Genomic DNA, 19,417 nt, shown 5'->3' with positions numbered 1-19,417 from the left:
GCAACTAACACTATTCGAATCCCATAATCCTGGATTTTTTAAGTTCCTATTCTTTTCAGTTAGCAAAACTACACTGCATTAAAACTACAGATTTGAGCAGTAGACCATGGGCACTACATGTCCATTAAGTTCCATCTGATCTGCACATGGAAGATTTAGCGCAGTTTAGTTAAGGCTTCCTAAGTGGTACATTAAGGAAAACTTTACCCCCAAAAATTTCAAGTAGAATGAAGCTTATGCAGTTGCATATCCAACATTATATATAGAGAAAAATCGAAAGAAAATAAAGAAAAAGGACAAAAAACAACAAAAAGGGTGAAAAATGTCATAACTCAAACCAGTGTAACAAAATTAAAAAATTATAAATATTAGAAAAGAAGATCTGGATAATAACATTCACATAAAATTAAGAATAGGATGCAGCACTTGATAACCATTAAAGCAAAGAAAGGCAATTAACGTACCAAGGAAGTATATCAGTACATGCAAGCAAGCCAATCAATAAAACACAAAACAACATGACACAATCATAAAAGAGAAAAAGAAAAAGGAACAAGTACCTTCAGTTTTTTGTAGTGTGTTGTTATAATATCTATAGTTGAAGATGACATTTCCGGCTCTCAACCTGCATTTTTCAATTAAACGGAAAAAAGAAATTTAGATACATCCTAACAGAAAATCAGAACTCTTGAAAGCAGCCTAGAGAAAATCAACAAACTAAAAGTGTTTCATAATTAACACAAAACAAACAAATAAAGAATTAATGTGTTTAACATTTGAGAAAGCAAATGAAGTCCTCAAGCTAATTATATCATGAATTTAAAAAAAAAATTGGGTAAACAATTCATCATCAAAAGAGAATGAAGGAGGCACATAAGGAATGAAGACCCAAGAGACAACAATAAGTTTTTTTTTTCCTTGGAGAGTCAATACAAGAAGAGGGATAGCCAAAAGCTTAGCTTTAATGTCCAAAAATATGAAATCCCAAATCTGGCAAAGAGACCCATTAGTTGTAGGTCCATTTGGTGATCCCTCCAAATTTGAATAACAGCAACACAAAAGGCCAGCTTCCCCCACAGTATCACAAAAGGAGGATCCCACGAAAGACATCCACCCAAAACCGCTCCCTTACAAAAGGAATATGTGACTTCCAGACTAGCATTCCACTGGTATCCTTTTCCGAACAGAGAAGAAAGAGTTCTCAAAAAATATACAGCCAATATTTTACACTGCATTCCAACAGAGGCAGCCAAAGAGTGAGAAACAGCGATCTACCAATGGACATGGACTGACGAGCTGGAAGGCAGTTGGAGAAAACCCCTCGGACCATGAAATAAATGCCTTTCTTGTTACACGTTAGCTTGCCTTCAAATTGAACATCCTATTCTCTACCTAATTCTCATAAATTTTGAACTTCGTCATCAGAATTCAGTTCCCTGCAACTATCTCTCAACAAGCTGTTGCTTTTTTTTCTAACTTAAAACTAGTCACATTATTGAAACCTTTGTGAAACCAAGCACTTATTTGTTTAATCTCATTATCAGTTTAAACATAAAGAGTCCAACTTTTAGCTCTAAGCCTTTGTGAGGCCAAGTTCTTATTTGTTTAGTTTCATCTTCAGCGAATAAGTTTAGTTACGACCCCATTTTATGATCTTTTAAATGGTTACACTTTTCAACTTTTCCAGCCACTGTTAGAGTCAAACTCTTATTACTTATTTTTAGAAATTTCAAATTTATTCACTCTTAAGCAGGGCATTTAGGGTGTTCGTTAAGGACCAGAATAAGCCAGTTTTTTGGAAACTGCAATGAGGTTTCAGGATTTTGTTCAACTTTTCAAACCACTGGCAATGGGAAAGCTTTTTATGCCATTACAATGCATTGGACATGGATTCAAAGCTTGGAAACAACCTATACTGCAAAACAGAGTGTAAGGTTGCATACATTTGCCCCTCCCAAACCCTGATCCTACACACTGGGATGCTTTTTTTCTTTTGACTAGTATTTAACAAGATAAAACAGAAGTTTCGGCTACAAATTTGAAAGCGGATCCTATTAAATATGTATAATTATCTTTCTAAAGGAGTTTTTATTAATGCTTGTCATATAGTGAATGACCACTCAAAATCTAATAAAATTATTAAGTCTCCAAACTAATACTTCAGGTATGGTATGAACTATGAAGAACTGATATGGAAAGGGAAGCCCTTCGATCACAACAGAATTCTCTACAGGTATTAATGCAGAATCAAAGTATGATATCTCAAACAAAATATGTTCAACATTATAAACTATTTCTGTTTAAATATGTTCCACATTATAAAATATTTCTGTTTCCCTAGGGATCAGAATATCGTGAAATTTCCAATTGCCATAATATTGAGCACAATCTGTCAAAAACAGGCAAAAATACTTCTTTCCTCTCAAGGTTGAAATCAACTCCCAAGATAAAATTACAAGCATTGCAGACAATATCAGGCTTTAGACAAGTGCAGGCAATGGGGGAAGGAATGTGATTCCCCAAATAGTTTTCAGTTCCTTTTGATGGCTCTCCACTGTCATCCTCTCGAGGTCATCTGGGTAAAAAGAGGACCATAAGAATGTAATTCTTTGTTTACACACAACAAAACAATATTCTAATGCTAGATCCTCAAAGCAATTAATTGAAGGTCACAGATAGCTCAATAAGCAGATCTTTTTCCTTATGGGACAATAATAAAATCATATGTTCCCTTTTAGCACATTGGAGGTGCTCAATGATTAATTTGGATGAACTAAAAATATCTTAATTCATGCCCAGCCCCCAGAAAGGTTACTAAAATGTAGAGGAAAGGGCCCAGTTTTGCATGCAGCAGCTTCATGACTTATTATGGGAGCAGATTATGGAGAACATGGCAGCAACAAGTTATCGGTGTGTTTGACAGTAACAGGGAACTTGTGGATTACAGGAAGAAAAATGCAAAGCAAGGTGGCTGATTGACCTCCGATTGCAATGGTTTTACAGTAATATCTGCCTCAACACATTCAAAGGGAGACGAAGTCTTTCTTGAAAATCTTGTTTCGTAGATAACTTTCAGAACATACATGGTATATAATAGCTTACTTCCTACTAACGTAACTAACCTATAACCAATTAACCATAAAAAAAATGATGCAATTTATTCTTAAAAAACGAAAAAGAATACTCACCGCATAATATGAGATATTGATAATGTAGGGATATCATTGTATGTGTACAAATTATAAGGAGATCTTTCTGCTGCCCCAACCTCCTGCGCAGATATATTAACTAGTACTTTTTGCAATGAGTCCTGCAGGAAACCAGCATGAAAGGAGAACAAAAGAGAAAAGCAATTGTCATTGGATATCTAGGTAATAAATATTAATCACGTCAGCAGCCACATAACGGAAAATCCAATCTATGTCCACCATAGAAGTAAGAGTCCCAGAGGCATGAACGCACCAAACTTTCGGAGTTATGAGGAATCTTGAGAGAGATAGAATTTCCTTCTTCCAAACAACCAGGCTGCAAAATAAAATAAATCAAGACATGAAGCTCAGTTTTTTCATATAAACATAGGGTGAAGCACCCTCTCGATTCTCACTAGATGATCCTCATGCATAACGAAATCAATAAAACAAAAACTCATAACTCAGCCTCAGATGTAGTTTGAACTTTGAAGAGTATAACACTGCTAATGCACAATTAACTGCAAAACCATCTTACCGGAAAAAATAGGAGTTCCTAAAAGGATGAACCCAGTGCACAAGAGTCTCACCATTGCAGGATCTAGGGAGGGTCATAATGTATGAGTCTTAACCCTATCCTTGCAAAGAGGTTACTACCAAACTTAAACCTGTGATCACTAGGTTACAATGGAGCAACCCCTACCATTGCACCAAGGAGATTCTTTCTACAAAACTACAATGGTCCTGAAAAGGGGAAACAACAGAGAAACTTAACAGCAGTGTTTGATCGTTGATGTACCTCCAAGAAGCAAGAATGCATATCGAAGGATGACACCATCTCTGCTCTATGCCCTGACCTCAAGTTTCCACATTTTGCCCATGACTTATAGAGTGACTCAATTGGTATTTTTCCCCACAGGCTGTATCGTCCAACATTTGCTGTCAAGTTATAGAGTGCAATAAGTCAAATAAGAAATTAAATTTTTCAAAGAAAAATGAACCAGAAAAATAAAATAAAATAAAAATTCAAGTTACACAAATGAAGATGAATAAAAATAAAAATCAGGAGCACAAGAAGTTGGAAAAAGAAAAGAAAACCATATAACACAGGTTTGCATAGGATGAGCCTTTGATATTATCAAACAGCATTAGCAGTCTTTATTTAGAAGAAAATAACACCTTAGGTATAGAATTAAAGTTTTCATAAATCTACTTTAGAGTGTAATCATGTATTTTGATGCAGATCAGGCAACGAAAGCCAAACCAAGCCTGAGAAAGCTGAGCTTGATGGAAAGAGTTGGTAAAAGAAAAATATGGCTCACTCAATGCCGTCCTCCCTCTGGCGCAAATCTCCGAGGCCTTAGGTATAATAGATAATACCCGATCAATGGCAGTTGAGGAATTGCTTTCCATCAAGACGTGGGAAGAAACATCAACCGTTGAATTTTGAGAGAGGTGCACAAGGTAGTTATGGACGTGCACCCTCATTTTCCACACAGGCTCTAGTTCTGAGATGGTGGGTATGAACAGATACCTCTTCTTCATTCCCCACAGCTTACGAGGTTCAGTCATAGGGCAGATCGTCTTTTGTGTGGATAGAATCTTCCATACACCTCCACCCCGAGCAATCAGATCAGTCCGGTCCACCAAGCTGCTAAAGCAGATCCACATTTATGACTTATTCCCAATCCAGTAATCTATATACTAGGTTGGATTACCTAGAGTAAGTAAACAATGACACCTATCAGGTGTCTCTTTTGTGTTGGGTTTCAATCATTTTCCTCAGGCATAGCATGACAGTGCCATCTTTTGTAATACAATTGGAGGAAGAGTAATGAAGCAGCAACTTTTTAGAGGTTTTAAGGCTCCCCCGTAACTCTATGCGGTACAGACAAAGAATTGGGAAATGGTTTCGTATGGGTGTGGGTGTCAACACTAGTAACAATCGTACTGATGTCCGACATAAGCGCGGGGTTTAGTTTGCATGATGATGATATTGACATTCTATACTGTTAATTATTAAATAAACTTTCTTCACTCTTGAAGTACACTCTATCTGCTTTAATAAAGATTTTGTGGTTTCTACCTCTAAATTATGCATAGAATAGGCTACATTGGAGAAAATATATAGCAGGGTACAGCATGTACTGACAAACTAAGGTCCAAAACCAAACAACAATTTGGGTGTGCTTTCCTTCAATCAATGGGTATCGATCTATCAGGAATATTTAATTAGGGTTTCCCTGAAGTTTCAGGCAAAAATTGTCCATTTGACCACTGAAAGGGCTAAACAAAACATGCTTCTGAAATTTACTAGATTTCAGCCAAAACATGACCAAGATCCAAAATCCAAAATCCTGAACTATGCCCCTAGGGAGATGGAGCTCCACATCACAACCTTTGGTTCACTACATAAAAAAAAAATTTGGGGGGGGGGGGGGTCAAAGTTCAAGATATAAATGATGAAAGTAGCAAATGCGTCAAGACAAAATTCTTCTACTTCAACAGAATAGCCACAGCACAACAGTACAAAGCCCCAAATAGAAAAATAGCAATATAGAAACTGGGGAAAAAACAAATAACATAAGGCATTGACTATGCAGGAACAATATCCCCTATTCTTCCACAACCCAACCCCCCCTCCCAAAAAAAAATAAGGGGGGGGGGGGTTTGGCATGTAGCAGCAGGCAATAAAACAACATAATGGAGATTCCAGCCCCAACCTATACCAACGTTTAAAGTATTGGTCAGAGTTATTTTTAAGAGACATATCTTGTTGAGAATTGCGCAAGTCTTGGTGCGTAAGGTTAGGAGGAGCAGTTCTTGGAGCATAAGTTGCACAAGTTTCTATTTTGGAGAAGCAGCCTTGGTGCACAAGTTTTTACTTTACAAAGTTTCTATTTTGGAGAGCAAGCTTGTTGTGCAAGTTTTGGAGAATCAAAGTTTCCTTGTCTACTTAGTTTCTATTTTCAGATTGTTACTAAATATTTTCTATTTCTAAACAAAATCTTTGTCAGTTTATTTATGTCCTTTTATCAGTAAGTTTATTTCCTTTTCAGAGAAAAGATTACTTGTCTCTCAAGATGTAACTTGGCAAGTTGAAGGCTATAAATAAACAAGCCTGTGATTCTAGGAAATTAATCTAAAATCACGGGCTGCTGCTGCTGCTGGTACATCTTCTCTTCTTCCACTTCTTTTCCCTTGTTCTTCTCCTTTATTTCAGCACTGATTTTATTCATAAAAGCTCAATTTCTAACATGGTATCAGAGCCTTAATCTGTCTTGGCTTGCTACTTTCACCGAATGGTTTGAGAGTCGTTTAGGTTTATTTGTTTGGAAAAGAGGACCCAGTTCAATGAAGAAGATGAACTAGGGTTCCCATAAAAATATAAAATAAAAATTTCAGCACTTGGTTTTATTTTTCAGAGCTTCAATTGGGGTTTTCTTGAAAGTTCGGGTGAGGCCGCAATTGGATCTGATTTTTGGTAGATCCCTCCAAGAAAAAGAAAATTAGGTTTCAGCTATCGTTTCTCGAAGGATCCTGGTTCATGTGCTTCCTTTTTCTTTGATTTCAAGTTTTGAGGTGTTTTCTCTGCAATTTACATCTCTTGCTTGCTGTGTCCTTCGCTGGTTTGCGTTTGCATCTCTGAATCTATTCAGTCTCAAGATTTGAAGCCATTCTTGGTCTGGATCTGAAGACATTTTTGGCCTTTCTTTTAAAATCAGATTGGATCTGCAGCCTTCGTCTGGATCTGTGTTTCAATTCTGTTCATTGGGTTGGTGGTTTTTTTCTTTGTACGATAACTCTGTCTCAACAATTCTGGTCGGTGGAGCTTTGATTCTTTGAAGGATTTGAGGCTCGGATCTTGGTTCTTGCTTCGTCTTTTAAGCTTTTTTTTTGTGTACATTTTCCCTATTGTTCTGTGGCTTACTATGCCTGTTGATTTCACTGTTTCTTACTCAACATTGCTGAAGAATTGTTCTCACTGTAGAAGAGGAAGACGATGAGGAAGTTGCAGGTTTGATACGGTACCTATCTCTTTGATTTTTGAGGGTCTATTGAAGAAGAAGATGGGTCGATTGGTTTAATTGGTTTGGTTCAACTGGTTCGGTTTGCTGGTTTAAGTATATGGTACAAATCTGATTGAGATTATTACCCCTATCCTTTCTCTTATTCCACCTTCGATCCCTATTTTCATGATTTGGCTGCCCGTTAGTCCGTTACATCATTAATTTATTTGATTTTTAAAGTGTGGAAATACCTTCCTTCAATAATTACCCATCTCTCTCATAATATATTACAGTCTACCCATTAAAAAATTTTCCTTCCAAGTTTGTCCATTTATAAATCTAGTTCCCTTCATATCCATCACTTTTTATTTACAAATAACCCCTAAAAATATGGTTTATTACAGAATTGCCATTGAGTTTATGTGTAAACCATTTTTTTCAGTGAACTCCTATCACATCATCTTGTGAATCCAACTTTAAAGCTGGGCATATGCATGCACCTTATGATCTACTATGAAGAGAGTTTGGAAATTATTTCTTGGATTCAAACTTGCTAAAAGAATGAAGACTATATCTACCATAAAAGGGCACATTGGAAATTCTTGCTTGGGACCCTGGATATTGGTTATCAGTCCACGTGTAAGTGAGGGGGAGATTGGAGGCATATATCTACTCAAGATTTGTTGAAGAATTTTATATTGTGAAGATTCTCCTAAGATGGTATTCTACCTTAACCAACCTATTTGATCTGCAGTAACCTATACTACCTTTAGCTACCATATTACCTTACCTACTTGGTCTGCAGTAAATTATACTGCATTTTACCTTACTACTTGGTCCACAGTAACCTATACTACCTTTTGCCTACCTACTTGGTTCGCAATAACAAATATTGTTCCTTTACCTACCTATACCTTTGCCGAATACTATGCCTTGCTTGCAAGGGGTTATGTGTGGACATTGGAGCTGCAATTTTTATCTATTAGCATGGAGATTCCTCTCTACTACTGGCATTATTTAGATAGTGCCTTTGATGCTGAAATACTTATGGATTTTTCCAATTGTTTTCATTATTGGGTGGTTCTTTCGACATAAAGAATTAAAATTTTTTTTTTTTTAAGATCAAGTTGATTATCCCCTGAGTGAAGTTCTCTCAGCATTTACTAGCATCTACTATTGCTACACAGTTCAAAACAGGTGCTGCCTTTCAAGTTTGTTCTTATTTGTCCAAGCTGAAGCTTTCTTTGTGTATATTCCAGCTTGAAAGGGAGTGTTGAGAATTGCACAAGTCTTAGTGCGCAAGGTTGGGAGCAGCAATTCTTGGTGCACAAGATTCTATTTTAGAGAAGCAGGCCTTGGTACACAAATTTATTCTTATTTCTCCAAGCTGAAACTTTCTTTGTGTATAATCCAGCTTGAGAGGGAGTGTTGAGCATTGCGCAAGTCTCGTTGTGCAAGGTTGGGAGCAGCAGTTCTTAGTGCACAAGATTCTATTTTCGAGAAGCAGCCTTGGTGCACAAGTTTTTACTTTAGAGAGTTTCAATCTTGGAAAGCAAGCTTGGTGCACAAGTTTTGGAAAATCAAAGTTTCCTCTTCTACTTAGTTTCTGTTTTCAGATTGTTTAACAATTTTCATACTTTCTATTTCTGGAAAGAATCTTTGTCAGTTTATTTCTGTCCTTTTATTAGTAAATTTGTTTCCTTTTTAGAGGACAAGATTACTTGTCTCTCAAGTTGTAACTTCGAAATTTGAAGGCTATAAATAAACAAGCCTGTGATTCTAGGAAATTAATCTAGAATCGCAGGCTCTGCTGCTGGTTCATCTTCTCTTCTTCCTCTTCTTCTCCCTTGTTCTTCTACTTTGTTTCAGCAATGTTGATTCATAAAAGCTTGATTTCTAACATATCTTATAGGCAATAAGCATCAAACAGTGTTGTAATGCATAGAAGTGGTCAAAATTGAGCAAAAAAACAAAGAACAAGCAATATATAGTTACTCTATAATGCAGAAAATAGAGAATAATGTGTCAAATTGAGATTATTATAACTTATAAATAATCTCGCAAGTGAATGAAACAACAAATATAAAACATTTATTAAACGATATTAGGTTTAAATAGTGTCTGTCCTTGCTTAGGTAACCACCTTGGTCACCTGCACACCACCTGGACACAGTCGAGGCCACCTTGTCCTGCCTTGGAAAACTCATCTTATTTTTGTTTTACCTAGAATTATTTAATTGATTGATACCTTTTCTAGCTTTATTATTTGCATGTGTACAGGATTACCATACACAATACCACATGGAAAAAGTTGGAACTTGGAAACAGAGGTAATATATATAGACTACAAGAAGGAAAAAAGAGATTAACGCTCAACTATTCCCTTATGAGACAAAACCCATATTCCCCTTCTACTCTGCTCTGGCAACAGCCAGCCCTGTTATGCCAACTCAGGTCCCAGCTCCAGCAAGGTAAGTCGCTGCTGCTTCTGTTCCTGATCTTGTTCTGGTTTTTATTCCTCTCTTTTTCTTTCCGTTTTATTTCTAGTTTCAACGCCGTGGACGCCCAATGGAAGCGGAGAACAACATCCTCACTCATGGCTTCTACCATGGCGCCAGCATCTGATTTTGCAACATCTCTAATTACTGGTATGCAGTGCATCGCCCTTTTCTTAACATTATTATGTCAAAATCTTAGTGATGTAACCTAGGGTTTACGGCCTTGAGATGTGTATCTCCCTAACATTATGGTTACCTCATAATCCCCTCTTTTAAGAACCAGCAAGCAAGAAATCAAGGTTTGAGAATTTAGGGTTTTAACAAGATGGGATTGGATTAAAAAAAAGGTTTAAATTTGGAAAGTTGGGTCAAGGGGAAAGATATGGGGAAAACTCAGTTAACAAAAACCTAAATGGGTTGGAGAAATTCATTGGACGGATGATGTTACAGTTCTAATAAATCAGTATGGGTTGGTTTTGAGATACCCAGACTTACCAAAAGATGGAAAGAGAAGTCTACAGTTGGGTCTTGGTACGGTAAAGGTTAACTAAACTATATGGTTACGTATGGGAAGGGTTTTGGGATGGCTTGGGAAGACTTTAGGGTTTTAACAAATGTTAAAATGGGCTGGGGGTTTAAGACGAACTAAGGTTATAGCAGTCCTTAATGGGTGGAAACTTCGGAGGGAAAACAATTCAACTCATGAGAGGGGAATAAGAGGGTAACAATAAGGGATAGGGGGAATAGGGAAACTTGTGGTTGGGTAGGTTATGGATTCTTGGAAATCTTCAAGAATCTTGATTCTGACCTTGCCTTCTTTCTATATTTTCTTTCTTATTTTTTTCCTTTCCTTTCTTCTTTCTTTCTTTCTTTCTTTCTTTCTTTCTTTTCTTTCTTTTCTGATTTCTTTCTTTCTTCTTGTTATGAAAATTCAGAACTGCTGCAAGATCCCAGAGGAGGGAAAAATAAAAGAAAAGGGCAAGGTGTAGGGGGAGGTGTTGCAGCATTTTAGGGGAGTGAGGGATGGTTCTTGGTGGGACCGCAGGGTAGGGGAGGGGCTGGGAAGGTCTACGCAAGAAGAAAAAAGGGTGCGCAAGGGTTGTAGGTGAGAGAGAAGAAGGGGGAAGGGGGCTCTGGTTACTGTGTTTACTTGGATTAGGTTATAGGAGGGGCTATAGTTGAGGAATGCTTGCTGAACTTTCAAGGACTCTAGCTGAAATTGAAGAATAATGTTTTCAAAATCCGCTATGGCCCTCCCAAGAAGACCACGACTTGTTTGCATCCAAACAGAAATCTTTATTCATCAACTCAACTTCCTTTACAATGAGGTAGGATGGGCTATATATAGCCTTACAATTGATGGGAAAAGAATAAGACTCAATCTTGGAAATCTTAACTTGACTCAACCAGGAAATCCTTTATAGACTAGGATCCCCTTTACAACTCAATTAAATAACAACCCCAACAAAAGAAAAAGACTTGCAAAATAAAAGCTAACCATCCAAAAGAAATCTTAATTTAAGATAGATTCTAATTGGAACTTCCACTCTAACTAGGACTCTCATTACTAACTTAATTAAAGAAATAAAATTATTTGGACTCACTAAATAAAACAAAATTTATTGGACTAAAACATTAATCAAAAGAAGTGGGAAATGACCATAATACACCCAGCAGGGCTCAGCCAGCCCACTAGGTGCACCACTTTGGTTTGGGTCTAGGGCCCAAATGGCTGGCTCATTTAAGGGGAGGATTCCTGCTTACATCACTTAGTAACTAGCATGTTTTAACAGCAACATATCTACTGCTGCCAAATCACCTTAATGAGCTTAAAAAAATTTACATGACTTGGTACCTAGTGAGTACCCCCCAACCACCTTGGGTCATATTGTAGCCCTAACAACTATTTTGTTATACACAGGTCATGTACTTTGGAACTTACCCAGTTGAAGGTGTGGTCTTTCTGACCTTTTGCGTCGTTTTGGCATACTATATATCCATCTACTGTATAAGGGGGTGAAACAGTCAGTTTTAGCACTCCTTCAACTACATGTAACACCACTCTAATCTTCGCCCGATGGTTATTCTCTTAACTTTATCTGGCTTGGCCTAGTGGGCAGGCCTTCATGCAACCGTAAAGATTGCTCCATTGTGAGTTTTGACCAGGTGGTGAAGGAATCAAGTCTGGAAAAAGTCTGTCTGCACAGAATATGGTTAAGGCTGCATACAATAATGCCCTCCCAGACCCTGCACTCGCTCACTGCATACGACCTTTTTTTTTTTAATCTGCTTGGTCTATGTTGCCCTTAATTCATGAAGTCTATAATTGTTACCTAAACCTTGCCCTCCATCAAATTTGGGCATCCCATGGCTGGTCAACATTCATATAACCACATGCAAGTGGTCAGAAAAAAGGACACCCTCATCTGCCCCTAAAGATTTTCAACCTCTTAAATGCAACATTTAGGCAAAGGCAGCAAACCTGTCCAACCAGCCTTCACCAGTAGACTAAACAAAATACCAAAAAGTGGCTTCAATGCCAAACCATGAAAAACAAGGAGGGCTGAGGACTGATCCTTCACCTTGCTAAGAAGGATAAGTTCTATTGCCTCTCCGACTACCAGATTATGGAACCTATAGTCGATGAAAAAAGCAAAATGGAATAAGAGAGAGGGAAACAATGGGAGGCTGCTAGTGGGATTAAGCAATAACAACTGATAGCAGCCTCCTCTTTTCGAATCCTATATATAAAAAGACAACTTAGCACATAGGAGATTTCCCATTCAGAGTAGAAAAGAAAACTAAAAGCAACACACTCTTGAGTACAACTAGGAAAGCAAAATAAAATAAAAGGGGGGGAAAAAATGGGATCCAAGATAGAAGGATTTTGCATAATCCCACCCACAGTTTTAACAGTCTCTAACCTGGTTACTCCAGACATGGATCAAGAGTATACACTACTACTAAGTCTGAAAAAATGCCCAGTTCTGAATCTTAAGTTTCAACAAGATAAACCTTGAGTCAATACAGCCTGTCCCAAGTTTTGACCATATTCAAACATTCTGGTAGTTTTCAATCAATTTTGACTGGCCTACATTAGACCAGATTTGGCAATATCAACTCTGAACAACTTTCAACCAGATTCAGCAGTTTTAACAGTACATCAATGCATGATATTAAGTTTTGCCCAAAAGATGTCAGGTTTCTCTCAAAACATAGGAAATCTAGGTTTTGGCGAGGATGGAAACTGATAGTTAGAACTTGAATGGAACAACTTCATTACCTTCAATGTGATTCCAACCAATTTGACTAGGACTTTGATGCATACCATATTATTAATCTAGAAGATAATTTTAACACCAATATGATATAAAAGGAAAGGCATACACAGCGCATGAGGCTCCCATCACTGCTGGGTCTGGGATGCGTAATAATGAAAACAGCCTTACTCTGCTTACCAAGAGGCTGTTTCCAAAGCTCAATATGACACCTATTCCAAAAAATAATGCTTACTTGAAAGCTGGCACGTATGCCAAAGGGGTAGGAGAAAATCAAGAGACATTTGCATGCACCAGCTTCTAAGATGAACACAGTATACATTGCTCATCTCTAACCCCCCCCCCCCAGCTAGGACTAGCCATGCTTAAAGTTAGTGTAATGAATCCGTCCATAACAATTTAGAGTGAGAATTACAAGGCCCACAAACCTACAGAAAGAACAGACCTAACAACCTTGAACTTTTAAGTTTATAAACACTTTATCAAGCAGATGTAGGGTCCCAGACGTGACTTTGCACACCATTACAAGACGAGATCAATGCATCTAATATTATGCAAGGCCAGTAGAGATGCACATCTTCATAATCTTTGGGTAAACCTAATGTGCAATAATAAAACTGGCCTAGAGTGCAATTTGGATTAAGGATATACATGGTAAATGTTATCTAGGCTGATTTTAATCATCAATGAAGTTCAAAGTAGGAAATAGTTATCTATGCAGTTCACAGTGTGAACCAAGTGATATAAATAGTCATGCAACATTAGTAAGGAATGAATGAATTTATTTTACCAGTATCTTACATGGAAAAGATGACATATCCAATCTGTCTTTGTGTAGACCACCTCCACAGAATGAATTTATTGTATCCACTATACGAAATTTGATCACCAATATAATCAGTATTGCACAACTAAACAACTAGAAAATACTAAACAACCATACAGAATGCATCAGAAAATACCACAAGAGACAAGTAAGAGGTTAAGCTTCCCAGCTTTAGCCTCAGATGAAAGCTTTTTAACTTCAGGGAGCACAAAATTAGCTTCTTTTAGGTCCCTTTCATCAAATTCGCCGGAAGTAGTTACAACACATGCCCGATTGATGCGATAAACTGCAGAATGCTGTTCTTATAACACTTCAGAGGAGATGTAACAACAGTTTAAAATAAAAAAGACAATTAGAAGAAAAAAGAATGAACAGGAGCGTCAATTCAATGATACCATACCCCAGTGACTACACCATCAGAAATTGGTCTGACTAACAAAACATGCAGAGGTAACAGGTTCCGCATTTGCATGCCATCATTTTCACTCCCAGCAATGGATACAGTCATTAGTATCCTATAAATTTGACCATTGACAACCTAGTCAGTATTGTCAAACTCAAACTACTGATAAACAAGGTAATTGAAGAAATAAACAGTAAATTTTGCATTGAAATAATTGAAACCAATACTTACTGTATGAAGGTATAAATTCTAGAATAAAGCAACGAACAATAACTTAATCAGAGGATTATCACAATATTAAATAACGTGCAAATTGTTGTTAGGAAGTTGTTACAAGCATAGCTCAAAATCTCGTCAAAGATTTTGGATATTCCAGCTAGGCCACAGCAAGATGCTATGTCAAAATGGAAAATGCAATATTTTTGAAATTTTATTCAATCAACACACTTTGAAATTCTGAATCTAAAAAGTGCAGTATTTCTTCAAAATTTAAGTCATTTCAGCATTTTACACCACAAAACTCATGTTAAACAGTTAAAGTACAATGTGTCACCAAAAAATATGGTATCTTGAAATTTTTGTTCTAGCTGAAATGGCCTTCCAAATAACCTAAAAGAAAGATATAGACACTACATCACATACCAAGAAGACTACTCACATTTTGAAAATCAAAACAGGGATATAGCAAAAAATCATAACAGATGAACATTAGCAACATGAAAATGGAGAAATACCAGACACAAAAATAATTACGTTAACTTTCTCTGTAAATATATAACAGAGGCCTTTGAGTGCTCCATTGTGAAAGAGTAATTTGATTCAGATAGGATGAACTAAAATATCCATGGGAAGACCTAAAATGACCTTAGGAGAAGTGGTGAGGAAAGACATGCATGGCTTAATCCTTTGTATCGAAGTAAGGCCTTGAAAAGAGCTGATTGGAGGATAAGGATCAACAAAACCAACCTCATTTAATTGGGATTTGAATTGTATTATAATAAGAAACATTTGTATGCAAATTAAACAAAAATCATGAAATACCTATACAAATAGTGAAATTTTAGAAAATTTTGGTTCCATAAGAAATCAAAACTTCAACATTCACCGTAACTTCAGTTTCAACAAGAGGGGAAATGTCCATGAAAACCATTTCAAAATTTTCCTAAATCCAAAATCAAAACCATTTTAGATTGCCTTCCTTGCCTTTTGGGTTCTTAACTGTGGTTAAGCAAATAAGAAAATTCTTCTTCAATAGCCACTTCCACATATTATCAAACATGCGTAGTCACTCCACTATTTTAAGGATGCAATAGCACCCGTAAAACATTACAGCTCATAATACATGGAGAATATGTCAAAGAAACAGCATATTGGGAAGAAAATAAATTTAGATAATACGTAAATAAATAATTTACAAAATGCATCTTATTTAGTAGAAAATTTCCTTACCTCCTTTTGTGTTTTGCTTGTAGTTTATAAAGCAAACATCTTTGAAGAAATGATGGCTACAATAGGAAATGCATGAAGTTATATCAAATTTCCAGATAAAAAATCACCAAAAAAAGAGGGAAAATTAAAGGTTGTAAAACATCAATCTTACATTTCGCATAGCTCGACGCTGAAGAATATTGTAGAGCTCAACAGGCTTACAATATATTGAAAGGCTCTCTTCAGCAGCAATTGCCTCCTCGGGAGATAAACGGACCCGAGAATCATGACGGCACATCTTACCTACAATCTTATGACAGCTGCAACAAGGGTCCTGCACCATTTACCTGAATAACTTCCCAATACTTCCACTCATACTCCAGTTTTCATGTTACAAACAAATGAGCATAACAGTTACCCGTAACTGTATTCGTAAGCGCAGGATGGCTGCAGCCCAACCTTCGAAACGCAATTTCTTATACAACTTCAACTCGACTCAGTATTCTTTAACAATCTGGAAACGCTCAAATTCAATCCTGTAGACGGTTTGAAGAAACACGAAATGTGGGAACCAAGCACGAATACGAAAAAGTGCAGGAAACCAATGGAGGAACCTCTGCGGAGCAATTACGCGCCTACTAACAGAAACGAATGTGAAACGTTTTCCCGGTGAAAAATAGGGTTTTTATCATCACATACACGTCTACAAACATCAAAATTGAATATTGAGGTTTGATCAGCTCCCTAAATTGCTCAATGCTGCAAAGAACAGAACGGGAATTAAACGAAAAAAGAAAAAAGAAAAAAGAAAAAATTAACGGATGTTTCGAAGGTGAAAAACTGAAGACCTACCTGTTGACCGAAGCGACGATAACTCTTCTCTTGTCTCCGGGCCGTCCAGTTCTAAAGCAGGAGCCAGGAAGCGAATACGGTATTGCTTATTTTTTCGGTAATCACGTCATGTGACTTCGAATCTTACTTGGTTTGATACCCGGCCCGATCGTCGAGCCGTTTAAATGATACGGATCATTAACCGGTTCGATTGGCCCAATCAAGTGACTCGAATCGGTTTTGATTTATGGGGAATGTGTAGAAAGAGAAAGAACGGCGCGATTCTTCAATGCTTTTTCAAACCATGGAAATTGAGGTTTTTTTTCTTTTTTTTGGGAGGTGGGGTGGTAAAAAATAAATAAATAATTAAAAAGAAAAAGAAAATGAGTTTGCATGCAAATGTAAGAGATAATTTAGTTTGTCTTTAGAACAACAATTAATTAATTATGAGAATGCTTTTGTGGTTGTAGTTTAATTGCTATATTGTGTTTTATACTTTTTAAAATTACTAATCTAACCTTAATTTTTGCATAAAATTACTAATACCCATTGCGGTTAATAAGCTCCATACTTTAACTGATGACATCAAATCTTTGCATTTTTTAAAATTTAAAAACAAGGTTAAGATGAGCCATTCAAGCATGTAGGATTAATGGCGAGCAATTGACTCACATACTCTAGGTTAAGTTTGCTTTGTAGTCTTCTGGAATTTTTTTAGTTATCTCTTCTAATCCTTTTATTCACTTTCCTCCATTAGAGGCACTGGGGAAGGAAATGTGATGATAATGATGTCCTCTCTTCTTTTTTTGTTGAGTTGGCAAGATACATGCACGATTATGGTTTGCAATTAAGAGCGTGAGACATCAAATATCATGAAATATAATTTTATTTTCATATTCATGTGTCATACATTTGCAAGAAATCCCTTTTTATTAAACATAACCTAGATAAGGGATGCCTTATCGATATCAAATAATACTAATAGACTCTTAAGCATAGGCATCTGGGTTATTGGAGAGGTAATCTTCCACTAATTTGAAGGTTCCAACAGCCATTTCCTTGCCCATCTGAATTTCATCTTCACCCATTGTGTAGTCACCAATTGTGTAGAACTCAGAAGTAGCTTTGCAGGTAGATCCCCCATCTGCACATGGTACGAACTGAACTGTATCCACAACCTTCTCAATCTTTTCACCAATCACAGCACCTTCAATCAATGTGAACTTGATTTTAAAATTTTGTTCATCAAGTTCTTCAATCCGATGCTTGATGAAGGGAAAAGGGCCATCTGCAGAGTAGACAATGTATTTTTTTGTAGATCATTCATCATGAAAACTACCAGAACTAATATTAAAAGCAACATTCTTTCCCACATATGTAGATAGATATTTATGCGAACAAAGAAAGATAAAGAAACAAACCATCACACAAGTTGATCTGTTTGATTGATCCAGCACCACCATCTCCATTAATTTCAATGCTTTTGATCTTGTCAGGAAGGATCTTGGGAAGTAAGTTGTGAGCATCAAGGATTGCAGCCTTGAAAATCCTTGCAGCAGAGAATGGAATATTGAACTCGTTGGTAATGATGGTTACACCCATGTTCTACCAATAATGCAGTATGATACAAGACCTGAAAACAAAATTATCAGAGAAGAAAGAAAAATCAGCTGTGAATCGAGTGGTTCTGGGCTGCAGTGGTGAAGATGATGAGAAGCAAAGCTGGTATTTGTAGAAGGAATCTGAGGCTGTGGAGCCTTCAATTCCATGAAGTTTATCTTTGTGGTTACTATAAAATAATCAAAATACAGATTCAAAAGGCTTCAACTTTGAACGGAACAGTACACATTGTTTGAATTTGAACATATACATTTTAATTGAGGGTTGAGAGCCGGTGGCAAACCATTCATTTTGTTCCATTTCTCCTCCTCCCAGAATTTAAAATGTAGAGTGTTTATGATTACGATAAGAAAGTCTTACCCTAGAAGCCGCCTTAGGTGAATGTTAAGAGTGGCAGGTTTTCCTCGCTTGAGGGTGTAGATTACAATACATCTCTAGAATGGACTAATTTGTTTCAAGCCAAGTAGAGCTGGTTCTTATCTAATATAAGACAATTATATAAAATTTAAATGATTCATTTTCATATAATTTGCATTTGAACTCCATTACTTCATCTAAATTACAGGATTATGTTTACATACCGTCGTGACATAAGAGTTCAAATCTCTTTGAGACCAGAAAAAATATATTAACTTTTTAATTAAACACGCAAATTGCAAAGGGAAGGGCACACACTGTTTGAAAAATGTATTAACTTTATAATTAAACACCCATGTTTTTGTTTAGAAGGCGGTAAGGCTACAAGAGGAAAGAATAAGTTGTAAGCAGATAGATCTTGGGTTGTTGTGATGAAGAAAATGAGTGAACCGTGGTTGGAATTTATAGATCAATAAGGCTGTGTTTGTTTGCAAATGTGGGGTGGAAAAAAGGGTGAAAAAAAAAAATATGTGGTTCCCATGTGTAGTGGGGTGAAGGAGAAATAAATGAAAGTAAAGGAAAGGAAAGGGTTTTGTGGAAAAGTGATAGAGGTGGGTCCCACTTTTTAATTTTCCCAACTTTCTCACAAAGTCCCAACAAATATGTGGGATTTTAAAATGACATGGGGTGGAAAAGTTTGGCTGTTATATCAGGAGACAAGTTTCCTTGAAGTCTCTCACTTTCCCACCTCAAGCAACCAAACAATTTATCATTTTGGGATTTAAAGGAAAAGTAAAAAATCTACACTTTTTTCAAGAATTTTCTCAATTCTACCTTTATTCCAACAAACAAACACAGCCTACAAGGTTCAAAAAAAACATTCATGTAGTTAACCCCTTTGTGGAATAGTAAACCTTTTTGGAATTTGACCAAAGAATTTTAAATGTGATCGGCTGACTGCACCGAAATAGATTGAAT

The 19,417-nt window shown here is 36.7% G+C and overlaps 2 protein-coding genes across 4 annotated transcripts in view; both read right to left on the bottom strand.

Annotated features, from left to right (window-relative positions):
* The window catches only part of EMF2 (VEFS-Box of polycomb protein), a 54,269-nt gene extending 37,700 nt beyond the window's left edge, over positions 1-16,569 (bottom strand). The window contains exons 1-11 of one of the 3 annotated variants that reach the window (XM_089149364.1): positions 16,484-16,569; positions 16,050-16,390; positions 15,804-15,965; positions 15,653-15,708; positions 14,201-14,315; positions 13,937-14,096; positions 13,776-13,844; positions 3,988-4,127; positions 3,463-3,525; positions 3,189-3,310; positions 561-625 (exon numbers count right to left, since the gene is read on the bottom strand). In XM_089149364.1, coding sequence (XP_089005490.1) covers positions 561-625; positions 3,189-3,310; positions 3,463-3,525; positions 3,988-4,127; positions 13,776-13,844; positions 13,937-14,096; positions 14,201-14,315; positions 15,653-15,708; positions 15,804-15,929 — 916 coding nt within the window. In that variant the 5' untranslated portion in view covers positions 15,930-15,965; positions 16,050-16,390; positions 16,484-16,569. Of the gene's footprint in view, positions 1-560; positions 626-3,188; positions 3,311-3,462; positions 3,526-3,987; positions 4,128-13,775; positions 13,845-13,936; positions 14,097-14,200; positions 14,316-15,652; positions 15,709-15,803; positions 16,391-16,483 lie in introns of all 3 variants that reach the window. The other 2 variants (XM_089149363.1, XM_089149362.1) reach the window with 2 other exon arrangements.
* Positions 16,570-17,323: 754 nt separating this feature from the next.
* Positions 17,324-18,148, bottom strand: LOC149021108 (major strawberry allergen Fra a 1.07-like). The gene is made up of 2 exons (XM_089147051.1): positions 17,884-18,148; positions 17,324-17,750 (listed from the first exon to the last, which is right to left on the bottom strand). The coding sequence occupies exons 1-2, from the start codon at positions 18,062-18,064 to the stop codon at positions 17,452-17,454; spliced, it is 480 nt and encodes a 159-aa protein (XP_089003177.1). The 5' UTR covers positions 18,065-18,148; the 3' UTR covers positions 17,324-17,451.
* Positions 18,149-19,417: the final 1,269 nt, after the last annotated feature.

This window comes from Hakea prostrata, chromosome 3, assembly GCF_041222555.1.
Source record: "Hakea prostrata isolate BN-2017 chromosome 3, UWA_Hpros_2, whole genome shotgun sequence".
Classification (NCBI taxonomy): Eukaryota; Viridiplantae; Streptophyta; class Magnoliopsida; order Proteales; family Proteaceae; genus Hakea; species Hakea prostrata.
Note: the sequence above shows the minus strand (reverse complement) of the source record. Positions and strands in the feature narration are given on the sequence as shown.